This window comes from Scyliorhinus canicula, chromosome 2 (genome assembly GCF_902713615.1).
Source record: "Scyliorhinus canicula chromosome 2, sScyCan1.1, whole genome shotgun sequence".
NCBI classification, from domain to species: Eukaryota; Metazoa; Chordata; class Chondrichthyes; order Carcharhiniformes; family Scyliorhinidae; genus Scyliorhinus; species Scyliorhinus canicula.
Window position 1 is genome coordinate 207,425,188 of NC_052147.1, and position 14,450 is coordinate 207,439,637.

The following is a 14,450-nucleotide window of genomic DNA, read 5'->3' on the forward strand; positions in this document are numbered from 1 at the left end:
TTGCCTTACGGGCCCTACCACTACGTCTAAGTGATTCCCCAGATGATACAGCAGGAGTGGAGGAGGACTGCTGCGAATCGCCCCCCTCGACTCGTTTCTCCTTGGCCAAGCGTTTCCTGGGGCGACCCGGCCTTGATGGGCCAGGCTGCTCTGCGGGCGTCTCGGGTGACATTGTGCCACCCTGCTCTGCCTGCTGCCCACCCGATGCACCAGGGATGGGACGGGGGGAGGCCGAGAATTCCGGGACGTCCCGTGATGGACTTAATAGGACGGGCCCCGAAACCTCCTCCTCCCTCGGGGAGCCCGGTGGCCCCCGGGCCTCACTTTGGGACAGAGGTGCGAGCGGGGAGGTACCCCGTCGCACCACCGACACCTGGCGCTGCCAGTCCTGGAGGCCTGCAACGGTATCGACCAGGATCCGAAGGTTTGCAGACACGGAGTCCAGGGATTTAGACATTCCCGCCAGGGACTGCGACCTCAACCTGTGTGTGCACGACGCCATCCAGCACATGTGTCAGGCGGTTGATGCTCTCGCCGACTGACTGCTGCGACTGGGCCATGACCTGGTGAGACTGGGCCAAGGCCTGCAGGGCGCCGGCAATGTCGTTTTGCCTCTGGCACATTGCTGCCTGTGAGAGGGCAACCCTGTCCAGGGCCGAGGATGACGCGTGCACATTAACCCCAATGCCTTGCATAACCTGACCCATTGCCTCCACCGCGGATGCCATCCGTGTGGTGTCGGCCTGGGTCTCTGCCAAGAGCGGCACCACTCCCTGCTCGTGGACGCGGTTCGACTCCTCTAACAGCGTCTGCAGAGTCTGGAAGACAGCCCTCATCCCGTCATTGTTTCCCTGGGTTTCTTGAGGCATCGGCTGTGCGGGTGGGTTGAGAAAATCCAGGAACTCCAAAAACGTCTGGGAGCCAGCTGCATGCTGGACCTGGTCTGGCCTCCGCGAGTCTGGGCCCTCGGTTGCTCCAACCTCCACCTGCTGTACCTGCTCAGCTGTGATGTGCGAACCAGATTGTGACACATGAGCCTCATCACTAAATAGCCCAACCGGGGTGAGTGTCTCTGGGATGGTGGATGGTGTGGGAGATAGCAGTGCCGCAAGCCCGATGTTGTTGCAATTTAGCGCCTCCTCTATGGTGTGGGGCCGCTCAGAGTCCGGAGGGTTATTGCTGGCCATTTCCGTGGCTTGTGGTATCTCCACCCTCTGGGCGTCCTGCTCCGCAGATTGGGTTGGGGAGGATGGGACTCCCCGCTGATCGGGCACCCTCTGTCGTGCGGCCCCGGGTGAGGTGGGGGCAGATGCCTGTGTCCGTCTGCAGCCAGACGGCCCTGGTCGTTCGGCATCACGTCCTAGGGAAGAGAATGAGACGGGTTATTTAGATTTGCTCGGCAGGCCGCTGGACGGTCCCAGTGGGCAGCGTGTGAAGGGACAGAGGATGGGGGAGGTATCCCAGTGGGAAGGGTGTGTGATGGGACAGAGGTTGGGGGAAGTATCCCAGTGGGCAGGGTGTGTGATGGGACAGAGGATGGGGGAGGTATCCCAGTGGGCAGGGTGTGTGAAGGGACAGAGGATGGGGGAGGTATCCCAGTGGGCAGGGTGTGTGATGGGACAGAGGATGGGGGAGGTATCCCAGTGGGCAGGGTGTGTGAAGGGACAGAGGATGGGGGAGGGGTGGGTGTTTGTCAAGGAGGGTTGTCTCACTTGTTGCAGCTCCGCCAACCTCGCATAGCGCGACGTCCCGGGTGCCAGACCCCCCAACAAGGTCCAGTGCCCTCTGCTCAAAGGTGGTGAGGGGGTGCAGGTTGGGCGAACCCCCTCCAGTCTTGTGCCGCTCACGGGTGTTGTGAGCGGACTTGGCCTGTTGGGGGAGGGTACATAGGTAGATCATTACAATATGGCAGGTATCAGCAGTCCGTTCAGATACTGGCACAGTTTGGGGGTCAAGTTGTCATAAGACGATTGCATCTCTCCACGGGGGCCAGAGCGCTGGGTCTGTGACAACTTTGTGAACCACCCTCAAATAATTCTGCACCAATCCCCCTCCACCCCCCGTGCCAGGGGGGGAGGTGGGTGATTAAGTTAAGGGGGAGGGATGGTTGTGACCAGGGGGCACCTTCTTGGCACTTACCCTGGCAGCCCTGGTGAGGTCGTGAAGCTTTTTTCGGCACTGCTCTGCTGAGCAAGGGGTCTGCCCCACAGCACTGACGGCAGCACCCACCTCACGCCAGGCCTGGCGTACTGCGCTGGCAGGTTGGCGATGCCCTCTCCGCGGGCAGATGATGCCCCTCCTCTGCTCGACATCATCGAGCAGCGTATCCACATCAGCCTCCACAAAACGAGGTGCAGCTCTCCTGGGCTCCGACATCATGGCCTACAGATTCTGTGCTCGCCCGCGCCTTTTTACGGCGTCGGGCGGCGTCACGTGGGTGTGATCGTATCGTCGCCGCGTTCCGTCGTCATCGCGCACATGATTGACGCGGCCGCGTTCCTAGCCCATTTCCCGGACGTGAATGCGTGGGGAAATGGACCCTTCCCGACCGTCGTAAAACGCGTCCGTTTTTTACGCCAACTTCGCGATTTTTCGCGGGTGCGGAGAATCACGCCCCATGTACATATGTTTTGGTCCTATCCGAAGCTGGAGAGTTATTGGAGGGCGGTTGTCAGCGTCATCTTGAGGGTACTGCATGTGAACTTGGAACCAGGGCCTCTAGCAGCCATTTTTGGGGTGTAGACCAGCCAGGCTGCAGGCAGGTGCAGGGGCAGATGTTTTAGCCTTTGTTTTGCTGATTGTCTGGAGGCAGGTCCTGTTGGGGTGGAGGTCAGCTTCTCTGCCCTGTGCCTCAGCTTGGCGGCGGCGGGGGGGGGGGGGGGGGGGGGGGGGGGTTGGGGGGAACTAGTTGAATTTCAGACTCTTGATTTCTGACTCTTGTGAAGGTGAGGTTTGAGCTGTGGGTGATGAAGGATGGGTTCTACAATTTATGGGGACTGTTTAATGTGCCCTTTCAAGAATTGGCTGCCATTGAACAGTGGGGGGGGGGGGGAATGGTTGCGGTTATTGTTGTTTTGATTACGCTGTTTACGGATTGACTGTTAATTTTTTACTTTCAACATACGGGTGGATGTTTTGGTCTGTTTATTGAGGGGGTTGCAGTTTTTGTTTGGAGGATTGCTATTGTATTTGTTTTTGTTTGGTTTTTCTTTTGTTTATTTGCTGAAAATGTTGAAAATGAAGAGAGCAAAAAGATATTTTTAAAAATACCACTAGTTGAAGAAATTGAAATTTTTCTGGTAAATTGGCCAATTTCATTTCTGAACTAATACTATTTCATTTGCAGTTTGTGGGAAATTGATTCATCTGAATTTGCTTGAGTTTACTACAGATAAATTTGCTCAATCAAAACAATGTTGAAAGTCAACAGTACACTGTTATTTTTCAGAGAAAGGATTTCATTTGTGTCTTGTAGTGTCCCATTTGACTCCTGTATGCAAAGGTGTCAGATATGGAAATAAAATGCAGTTATTTGCATATGTACTCTTTCGGTCTCTTTTTACTTTTAGGACTGGTATTCTGTTATGTTAATAAGGTTAATGTTAAAAATTAATAACACCCTCTAACTATATGCATAGTGAAAGAACGATACATGACGAGCATCAAATTTAATTCTCTTTTGACTTAATGGGCACGATTAATTGAAAAATAAACCGAATCCCATTTGGGGCGGGTTTAACGGGGTGTTTCTTGGTTTCTGCAGCGCCGAGAACAACCCCGCTATTAAACCGGTCTGTGTTCTCTATCAGGCCTCAGTGAGGAATTCCCTGCCAAGGCTGACTTAGCTTCATTTCCTGCATTGGTAAGCTGAGCACGTCAGTGCAGGAAGAGAACGGGCACCATTTTTAAATGCCACCACGATCTCTCGACTGCCTGCTGCGGCCTACTGCGGCCTCCAAAACCTCTAACTTACTGATCAGGGAGTCCTCAAGTCCCCTCTCACCCCACTTCATAAGGGCATGATACTGCAGGCCTGACCCATGGCACATGCAAGGGAGGCCACTCACACGCCCCCCCCCCCCCCCCCCCCCCCCCCCAAGTGCTGGGAGACCCACCCCCAACCCACCAAGTGCTTTTCTGCCTTGTCCACATTTGTGGAAACCAGCGCTAAATGGCACCACGGCGAGGTCTCCCAGGTGCGGGCGCCATGCGAGGGCTCCCAGGTTCAGGCGCCATGGCGAGATCTCCCAGGTGCGGGTGTTCAATCCCGTGCTTTGGAAGACTCTGGCACAGACAGATTCCAGTGAGGCTAACTGATCACTTGAATATGCAAATCTGGATCCCACCGAGTGAGGGCAAGACCCAGATTGCGACCACTCACAAGGTCTAGTTAGATCTCGCGAGGTCTCCTGAGCATTGTAAATCTCATGAGAGCCTCTCTCAAGATTTACCAGCCGATTTGGGTTGCCGAGTCGGGCACGGCAAGGCCATACGATTGCGCCATACCTTCTTTTACCAAACATTCTTTTCCAATACTTTGTTATTAAAGTTCAGAATCTATTTGTGCTGATGCAGAAAATTAAACATTGTTTCAGATTGAGTTTATTAATCTCTTCCAATATGCTATTATACTTCAATCATTGTTTGATATTTTACTTAAATCTCTCTGTGAAACACAATACTGGAATGGTTCCTCAAACATTTAGTAAGTTTCAAATACACGCAATAGAATAATTATATTAAATCTTGACAGTACATGGTTGCTGATGTGTAGATGATCATAGAAAGATTAATTTTTGTTTTCATTCATGTAAAACATTTGTAAAAATTTAAATCAATTTGTGCGTTAGTAATTTTCAACGCTTTTACCATATAAAACCTAGCGATTTCTTGGATCTCTCGATATCACACTTATCATGTATGTTCTTAACTGCCTCAGTTGTACTACGTTTATAATTTGGAAGCTGAACTCCAGAGGTGTCCTTGACTTGGTAACTAGGTCTAATTCCACCTTTTTCAGTAAACACAGGACCACGTCCACCACCAATGCCTTGGTTAGCAGCTTTAATAAGTGGATAGACGTTTCGGCCTTTTTTTGCAGTTGCATCTATAACTTGCTGTGCATACTTTTCAAATTGCTGTTTTTCAATTTCAAGTAAAGCCATGCTTTTTTGTTCATGTTCCAGTACAGCAGCTCGATTACGTAAAGCCTTGGCCTTTTTTTCAGCCTGGAAATGAGGAAAGAAAAATCATGCCTTTTAAAATTTTACTTGATGTTATTATTATTTGTTAAATACAGACTATTTTTGTCAATTCTTAAAATAAAAGAAAAATGAAAACTAAGCAGTAAGAATCATCCATTTCAAGCAGCTATGCAGCATGTTAACCAAATCATTTCAGTTGCTCTAAAATATCTTCAAATAGTGTGATTATTCTATCATATTTCCCTGCAATGTTTAGTACTCCCAACACAATTTTAAGGGTTGAAGATTGACCGCAGTCAGAGTGTGTTATGCCCAGTAAAGGTATATGATATTCCTAACTTTCAAGCTACGGATATTATGTTCTGGTGTCTTGTTCTTGCAATGATTCATACAGAACAACTGATGACTTACTTTGAATGATGTTTTATTAGTTGACACGTGGAAGGATAACATACAGAATGCTATACAGACTATGTTGCTCTGGAACTACCCGATGTGCGACTGTCCTTCTGTACGCCTTACTACCAACTGATGATAGCCGGATGTCACATGACTGATGTCTGATGCCACGTGCTGGTGGAGGTCGCATTGCTGAGTGTATGTAATATTACTCACAGGTATATAACCACAACGGACTTCAACGTGAACTCAACAAAATAGACTTTCCCTTTAAAAAATGGACAATGTGCTGCAAAAATGGTCTTCAAAGGTCAGGTGACCTTTTGTGATTTCTAGATAGACAAGGATTAAATCATGTCTGAATATTCTTCTGTAAAGTTATTAAAATGTAAAGGACAGCAAGTTGAGTGCCTTGCCTTGAATAGGTATGCTGGTTATGAAACCACTTGTAAATTTACATCTAGTACTGTCTCGGTATTTACCAAAACTCAAAGTCAATGGATGTCCCAGACTGGATGTCACAAGTCAGAAACTTAACAAAGAGAGCTGTGGGGTAACCAATTTATCATAATGTTACAATCCCAGTTAATGTTATAACTACACAGGAAGAGACCGTAAGTTTTACTTTATTTTATGAATCATGGAGGAACAGCGTCACAGCACTGCTAATTAATTTTAACAACAAGGAAAGGAACATCTATTAAACATGACAAGATTTGATTATAGCACAATACTCCTTTACTTGCTCCCAGTTTAACAAATACACACTGATTTACAATTAACATGGATTACAAAGTATATCTTAAGCTACAATGGTTTCAGCAACACAACTTCTCTTTAAGCACAAGCGTGGTTAAATACACTCTGCTTTGTACCCAAGTTAGTGTCTGTGAATTATTCCTCAGAATTGTCACGAGAGTTCCCAAACTCCACTCCACTCCCAAACCTCCGCTCCAAAGACGTACTTTAACATAGAACATAGAACAGTACAGCACAGAACAGGCCCTTCGGCCCTCGATGTTGTGCCGAGCAATGATCACCCTACTCAAACCCACGTATCCACCCTATACCCGTAACCCAACAACCCCACCCCCCCTTAACCTAACTTTTTAGTACACTACGGGCAATTTAGCATGGCCAATCCACCTAACCCGCGCATCTTTGGACTGTGGGAGGAAACCGGAGCACCCGGAGGAAACCCACGCACACACGGGGAGGACGTGCAGACTCCGCACAGACAGTGACCCAGCCGGGAACCGAACCTGGGACCCTGGAGCTGTGAAGCATTTATGCTAACCACCATGCTACCGTGCTGCCCGTTCTCTTTCACAGTAATGCTTTCCATGAGTGGTTTGCATTCCAAAATCCAGTCCAGATTTTCCAAATGACTCTTTTAAACAAAGCGGCCACTCCACTTTTAATAACAAATCCAGTATCACGGTTTTACCGCTTCCCCTTTAGAATTTATTTGCCTCGATTGCTGCATAAACTATTCACAATTGTTATAACTATCGATTTCCAGACCCTATTAAGATGACATCAAATGTTCACTTTACCTCTGAAGTTTGCCTTCCCACATTAAATCTGATTACTGAAATTGTCTCTTTAACTCAGAATGCTTTGTTTACTTTTCCTCTTGCATCCTCCTGAGCAACACCTTGGTCTCGGTTCTCTTAAGTTTAGTCTTCTTCAGCCATTCTTTATATCTTAATTCCCTGGTTATTTGATTAGAATATGGTTCTTTGGGAAGCCTGACTATTTGTAGCTCCCTTATCCTGCCCTGTTTTTCTTCTGGCAGAGTTGAGAGATAGATAGATAGATAGATAGAATTTACAGTGCAGAAGGAGGCCATTCGGCCCATCGAGTCTGCACCGGCTCCTGGAAAGAGCACCCTACCCAAGGTTAACACCTCCACCCTATCCCCATAACCCAGTAACCCCACGCAACACTAAGGGCAATTTTGGACACCAAGGGCAATTTTATCATGGCGAATCCACCGAACCTGCACATCTTTGGACTGTGGGAGGAAACCGGAGCACCCGTAGGAAACCCACGCACTTCACTCCCCAGTGTCCCGTCTCCAACTGCAAACACATTAAGCTAGTAAGTAAAACTTTAAAACCTTCCGACCTTAAAAGGCCCCCGTTGCTAATCAACCATTGCTACTTCTATTTACTCTTCATGCTGTAACCCTCTCTAAGCACAATAGAAACACAGTTGGAATTGAAACCAACCTCCACATATACAAACACCTTTGTCCTGCATGAATCGAACTAAGGGTTTTATGCGTCAAGGCATAGAAACATTAAATTAAACCACTTAAAAGTATACCATATTCCCAATGTTTAGCAATACAAATATAAATCTCTTAAAACTACCTTTGTTTTCCTAACAATAAGCAGGTGTGAACAGCCACCATTCACCCCCATTATGTAACAGTGGCTACTAGTTTTGAATAATTTGTGTGGAAAACAGAAGTATTGATCATGTGGTCACATGATCGAAACTGACTTCAGATAACAAATTTTATTACTCCAGAGACAGATCAGTCTGGAGAACAACAGGACACAAGAGGGACCATTCCTCCAAGAGGAAGAAAGGATCATTGCCTAGTATTACCAGTCGACCCAGGCAGTAAGAGAGGGGCTATTTTACCTTCACCAGCAAGGATTTGACTCTACAGAAACTCAGCCAAACCTTTGTCTGGAAACCCAGAGATATTCAACTTCCAGTCATCTCTAAAGAATCATGTGGGAGAAATCATCCTGGCCTGTAAAACTGCATCTTGAAAATGGACCAATTCAAACACGTAATTTTCTTTGCTTCTTGTTATTCCGTTAATAAGCTAAATGAATAATTCCAGAGATTATGGGCCCAAATTACTCAGTGTGTTATCATAGGACAACCCCCTTATCTCAGGGACAAATTTAGTGAAATTTGGCTGTAGTGGCTGCGATGCAAGTATATCCTTCCTTATACAAGGAAACCAAAACTTCACACAGTGACGTTTTCCCTGCAGTACAGTTCTGTGTAGTGCTCCACCCAGTGATATATTTGTTTGCATTGGTCAGTGATTGTTTTCCCTGATTTAGACTTGAGGGGGGGCAGTCTTTATGATGGTTGCACAAAAGCTTTCTTGATTCCATCATACATTTCTCTGATCTTTCTGGTGTCAGAGGCCAGCTGAATACGATTGCACAGATGTTGTCAGGAGTCATTTGCACAGCACCAAGCTGTTCTTTGGACGGTGCTTCTGTAGTTTTAAGGGCTAAAGAGGTTTTCTCGCTGGGGGCTTGCGTGTAGTTCAGCAGTGCAGTATGCTTAGCAACTATGACTGGTTTCATCACTTCAAAGCAGGCTTGAAACCAGTCCACAATCTGCTTCTCACACATTTGTTAAAGGTGGTCATTGCTGAGTTTAGATGATGTCTCCAATGTGGGCCCATTTGGTCTCTTCATCCCCTACAGTGGTATTCTGAAGGGCTTGTTCAAGGGAATGTAACAGCAGTGGATGAAAAATGCTGGTAGTGTTGATGCATGGGCGACAATTTTGTTTGGAATTATGCATTTTCTTTGGTTTGAATCTAATTTTGCTGCACATAAGGGAGTGGTCAGTGTCACAGTCCGCGCTGTGGTTAAACACTGTTTATAAAGGCTCTCCTGGTGATGACCGACCGCACTTTGGGAAATCAGACCATAAGACTGTGCTCCTTCTCCCGGCTTACAAGCAGAAACTCAAGCGGGAGAATCCAGCTAAGAAGGTTGTGCAGTGCTGGTCCGAGGAGACAGAAGAGCTCTTACATGACTGCTTGGAGACAGTGGACTGGTCCATATTTAAGAACTCAGTGACTATCTTAAATGAGTATGCCACCACCATCACAGACTTCATCAGCAAATGTGTGGACGACCACGTGCCAAAGAAAGCAGTACGTATGTTCCCCAACCGGAAACCATGGCTCAACCGCAAGATTGACTCCCTACTGAAGGACAGATCTGAGGCGTTCAAGGCAGACAACCCTGTCCTATACAAGAAATCCAGGTACGACCTCCGCAAAGCCATCCGAGATGCCAAGAGAGAATATCAAACTAAGCTAGAGTCACAGACAGACTCTCGGCGGTTGTGGCAAGGACTAAACAACATAACGGGCTACAAAGCGAAGCCGAGCAGTATCTCTGGCAGCAGCGCACCCCTCCCCGATGAACTTAATGCATTCTATGCTCGGTTTGAGCAGGTAACCAACAATCCGCTGTCGAGTGCCCCAGCAACCCATAATTCACCCATACCCACCATCACAGTTTCCGAAGTCAGATCGGCCTTCCTGAAAGTGAACCCACGGAAGGCGATGGGCCCGGACGGGATCCCTGGTCGTGCACTCAGAGCCTGCGCATACCAGCTGGCAGAGGTATTCACAGACATCTTTAACCTATCCCTACTCCACTCCGAGGTCCCCACCTGCTTCAAGAAGACCACCATCATACCGGTACCAAAGAAGAACCAGGCAACGTGCCTCAATGACTACCGCCCGATGGCCCTGACGTCAGTTGTAATGAAGTGCTTCGAGAGGCTGATCATGAAGCGCATCACCTCCATACTCCCGGAACGCCTGACCCACTTCAATTCGCATACCGTCGCAACCGGTCCACATCAGATGCCATTTCCCTGGCCCTACACTCATCCCTAGAGCATCTCGAAAACAAGGACTCCTACATCAGACTCCTATTTATTGACTACAGCTCCGCCTTCAACACCATAATCCCAGCCAAGCTCATATCAAAGCTCCAAAACCTAGGACTTGGCTCTCCACTCTGCAACTGGATCCTTGACTTTCTGACCAACAGACCACAGTCAGTAAGAATGAACACCAACACCTCCTCCACAATAGTCCTCAATACCGGTGCCCCGCAAGGCTGCGTACTTAGCCCCCTACTCTACTCCCTGTACACACACGACTGCATGGCAAAACTTGGTTCCAACTCCATCTACAAGTTTGCTAACGATACGACCATAGTGGGCCGGATCTCGAATAACGACGAGTCTGAATACAGGAGGGCGATAGAGAACCTAGCGGAGTGGTGTAACGACAACAATCTCTCCCTCAATGCCAGCAAAACTAAAGAGCTGGTCATCGACTTCAGGAAGTAAAGTACTGTACACACCCCTGTCAGCATCAATGGAGCCGAGGTAGAGGTGGTGAGCAGTTTCAAATTCCTAGGGGTGCACATCACCAAAAATATATCCTGGTCCACTCACGCGACGCTATCACCAAGAAAGCACAACAGCGCCTATACTTCCTCAGGAAACTTAGGAAATTCGGCATGTCCACATTAACCCTTAACAACTTTTACAGATGCACTACAGAGAGCATCCTATCGGGCTGCATCACAGCCTGGTATGGCAACTGCTCGGCCCAGGACCGCAAGGAACTTCAGAGAGTCGTGAATACCGCCCAGTCCATCACACGAACCTGCCTCCCATCCATTGATTCCATCTACACCTCCCGCTGCCGGGGGAAAGCAGGCAGCATAATCAAAGATCCCTCCCACCCGGCTTACTCCCTTTTCCAACTTCTTCCATCGGGCAGGAGATTCAGAAGTCTGAGAACACGCACGAACAGACTCAAAAACAGCTTCTTCCGCACTGTCACCAGACTCCTAAATGACCCTCTTATGGACTGACCTCATTAACACTACACCCATGTATGCTTCATCCGATGCCAATGCTTATGTAGTTACATTGTATATATTGTGTTGCCCTATTATGTATTCTCATGTATTTTCTTGAATTCTGTTTAATTCCCTTTTCTTCCCATGTACTGAATTATCTGTTGAGCTGCTTGCAGAAAAATACTTTTCACTGTACCTCGGTACACGTGACAATAAACAAATCCAATCCAATCCAATCCAATGAAGAGATCCCAGCTGGTGCCACCAGCAAGATCTTGAATGTCTCCATAAAACTTGACAACAGGGTTTGGTTTGAATGAACGAGTTGGTAATGTAGAGGTAATGTAAACACAATGTGGTGAACGTATTGCAGTAACCATTCACCATATATGTAACTGTACCACGCTGTTGCCTATGTGGTCTCCACCTATGGACCATTGTACGGTATTACCTGTGATGTATCATGATGGTGCCTTTTGTGGGCTCCGCCCCTGGCTCCGCCCCCTTGAGGGGAGGTATAAAGAGCAGTAGCCCTGTAGGCATCTCTCAGTAGCAGAGCAATCACAGGCAGGCAGAATTGATGGTTGCATCAATTTAATCGACTGCAACACCACTATGGAATCTGCCCTCAAACCTGACCGACTGGAACTCAACACACAGGGCGCAGAGGCAAAAGGGATTTTTTCGCACTGGCTCCGCTGTTTCGAGGCCTACCTCACTGCCTCCTCCTCGCCTTCCGTCTCCGACGATCAGAAGCTGAGCCTCCTCCATGCCCGGGTGAGTCATCGAATCTCTGTATAACTCGAGGAAGCCTCCACTTACGTAGATGCCCTCGCAATGCTGAAGCGCCTATACATAGAACATAGAACAGTACAGCACAGAACAGGCCCTTCGGCCCCCGATGTTGTGCCGAGCCTTGTCCGAAACCAAGATCAAGCTTGAGGTGTACGCACGGCATCTCCTCACTACTCACCGCCAATGCCCCAGGGAATCGCTGGAAGAGTACCTATGTGACCTCAAAGTCCTTGCGCGAAGTTGCAACTACCAGGCCGTTACAGCCACTCAACATATGGACCTCGCAGTCCGGGATGCCTACGTGGCTGGAGTTGGGTCCAACTACGTGAGACAGCGCCTACTCGAGAAGGGTGCCCTCGACCTGGAAGAGATGGTAAAGCTAGCCTCCTCCCAGAAGTAGCGTTCCAAAGCCTCTATACGTTCCCGTCTGATCACGCGACCCCCTTGTGGACCCTCAACCAAAGAGTACCCTAGGCCTGTGCCGCGCGGCTGCCCGCCCAACACGGGGGGCTACCCTGCTATTTCTGCGGCCAACATCAGCACCCCAGGCAGCGCTGCCCGGCCCGGGATGCGAACTGCAGTGACTGAGGAAAAAAAGGACATTTTGCCAAGGTTTGCCTGGCCAGGTCCAAACCCTCAAAATCGCAGGCCCGACCCTCAGACTCACAGGCCCGCAGAACCCGCAGTGTAGCAGCTTGCCTGCCGGCTCTGCCCCGGACGCATCATCAGCCTCGTGCTGTCCATGGGGGCAGCCATTTCCAAGCCCGCACAACATGTGTGATTCACGGGGGCCGCCATCTTGGCCATTCCGCCCATGCGGCCCACCACGTGCAACTCGTGGGGGCCGCCATCTTGGCCGCCGTCTGCAATGCCGCCCGACACGTGCGACCGATGGGGGTAGCCATCTTGGGACCACCCCAGCAACTCCGACCACGCTGGCTACCCGCAACTCAGCGCGGTCACCCTGGACCAGTCACGACCCAAACACCTTCTGAGATCCATGATGACTGTCCGGGTAAATGGACACGAAACACCTTCCCTGTTCGACTCCGGGAGCATGGAGAGCTTTATTCATCCAGACATGGTAAGACGTTGCTCACTCCCAATCTTCCCGGTGCACCAAACCATCTCCCTCACTTCTGGGTCGCACTCAGTACAGATCCAGGGGTGCACTACCGCAACTCTAGCAATACAGGGCGACGAGTACGTCGATTTTAAGTTATATGTACTCCCCGACCTCTGCGCTTCTTTCCTGTTGTGACTAGATTTCCAGTGTAACCTCAAGAGCCTAACTCTGAAATTCGACGGGCCCCTACCCCACTCACTGTATGTATTCTCGCGACACTAAAAGACGACCCACCCCTGCTCTTCGCAAATCTCACTGCCGACTGTAAGCCAGTCGCTACCAGAAGCAGGCGGTATAGCATTCAGGACAGGACTTTTATCAGGTCCGAGGTCCAGCGACTCTTGCGGGAGGGAGTCATCGAGGGCAGCAATAGCCCCTGGAGAGCACAGGTGGTGGTCGGCAGGACCGGGGAAAAGAACCGGATGGTTGTAGATTACATCCAAACCATAAACTGGTACACGCACCTTGATGCGTTCCCCCTTCCCCGGATCGCAGACATGGTTAACCAGATCGCACACTACCGGGTGTTCTCCACGGAAGTCGGCGTACCACCAGTTCCCAATCCACCCGGAGGACCGCCACTACACGGCCTTTGAGGCAGACGGCTGCTTCTTCAACTTCCTCCGGGTCCCCTTCGGCGTCACAAACGGGGTCTCGGTCTTTCAAAGAACCTTGGACCCAATGGTGGACCAGTACGGGCTGCGGGCCACATTTCCGTACTTGGACAATGTCACCATCTCCGGCCATGATCAGCAGGATCACGTTGCCATCCTCCAGCGATTTCTCCAAACCGCCCAAACCCTTAACCTCACTTACAACAAGGAGAAATGCGTTTTCTGCACAACCAGAATAGCCATCCTCGGCTACGTCATGGAAAACGGGGTTCTAGGACCCGACCCCGACCGTATGCACCCCCTCCTGCAACTCCCCCTTCCCCACTGCCCCAAGGCCCTGAAAAGGTGCCTTGGGTTCTTTTACTATTATGCCCAGTGGATCCCCAACTATGTGGACAAAGCCCGCCCACTAATCAAGGCCACCACCTTCCCAACGACGGCCGAGGTCCGCCAGGCCTTCAGCTGCATCAAGGCGGACATCGCCAAAGCCGCAATGCGCGTGGTGGATGAGTCCGTCCCCTTCCAGATGGAGAGCGACGTGTCAGAGGTTGCCCTCGCCGCTACCCTCAATCAGGCAGGCACGCATCCTCACCGCCTCCGAAAGTCGACACTCCTCGGTCGAAAAAGAGGCCCAAGCCATCGTGGAAGC

At 49.6% G+C, this 14,450-nt stretch overlaps 1 protein-coding gene across 4 annotated transcripts in view; it reads right to left on the bottom strand.

The window, feature by feature from the left end:
* Positions 1-4,585: 4,585 nt before the first annotated feature.
* Positions 4,586-14,450, bottom strand: part of ccdc173 (coiled-coil domain containing 173) — a 121,040-nt gene continuing 111,175 nt past the window's right edge. For all 4 annotated transcript variants that reach the window (XM_038789453.1, XM_038789449.1, XM_038789454.1 and 1 more), the window contains one exon: positions 4,586-5,228. In XM_038789453.1, the coding sequence (XP_038645381.1) occupies positions 4,866-5,228 (363 nt within the window). In that variant the 3' untranslated portion in view covers positions 4,586-4,865. The remainder of the gene's footprint in view (positions 5,229-14,450) is intronic.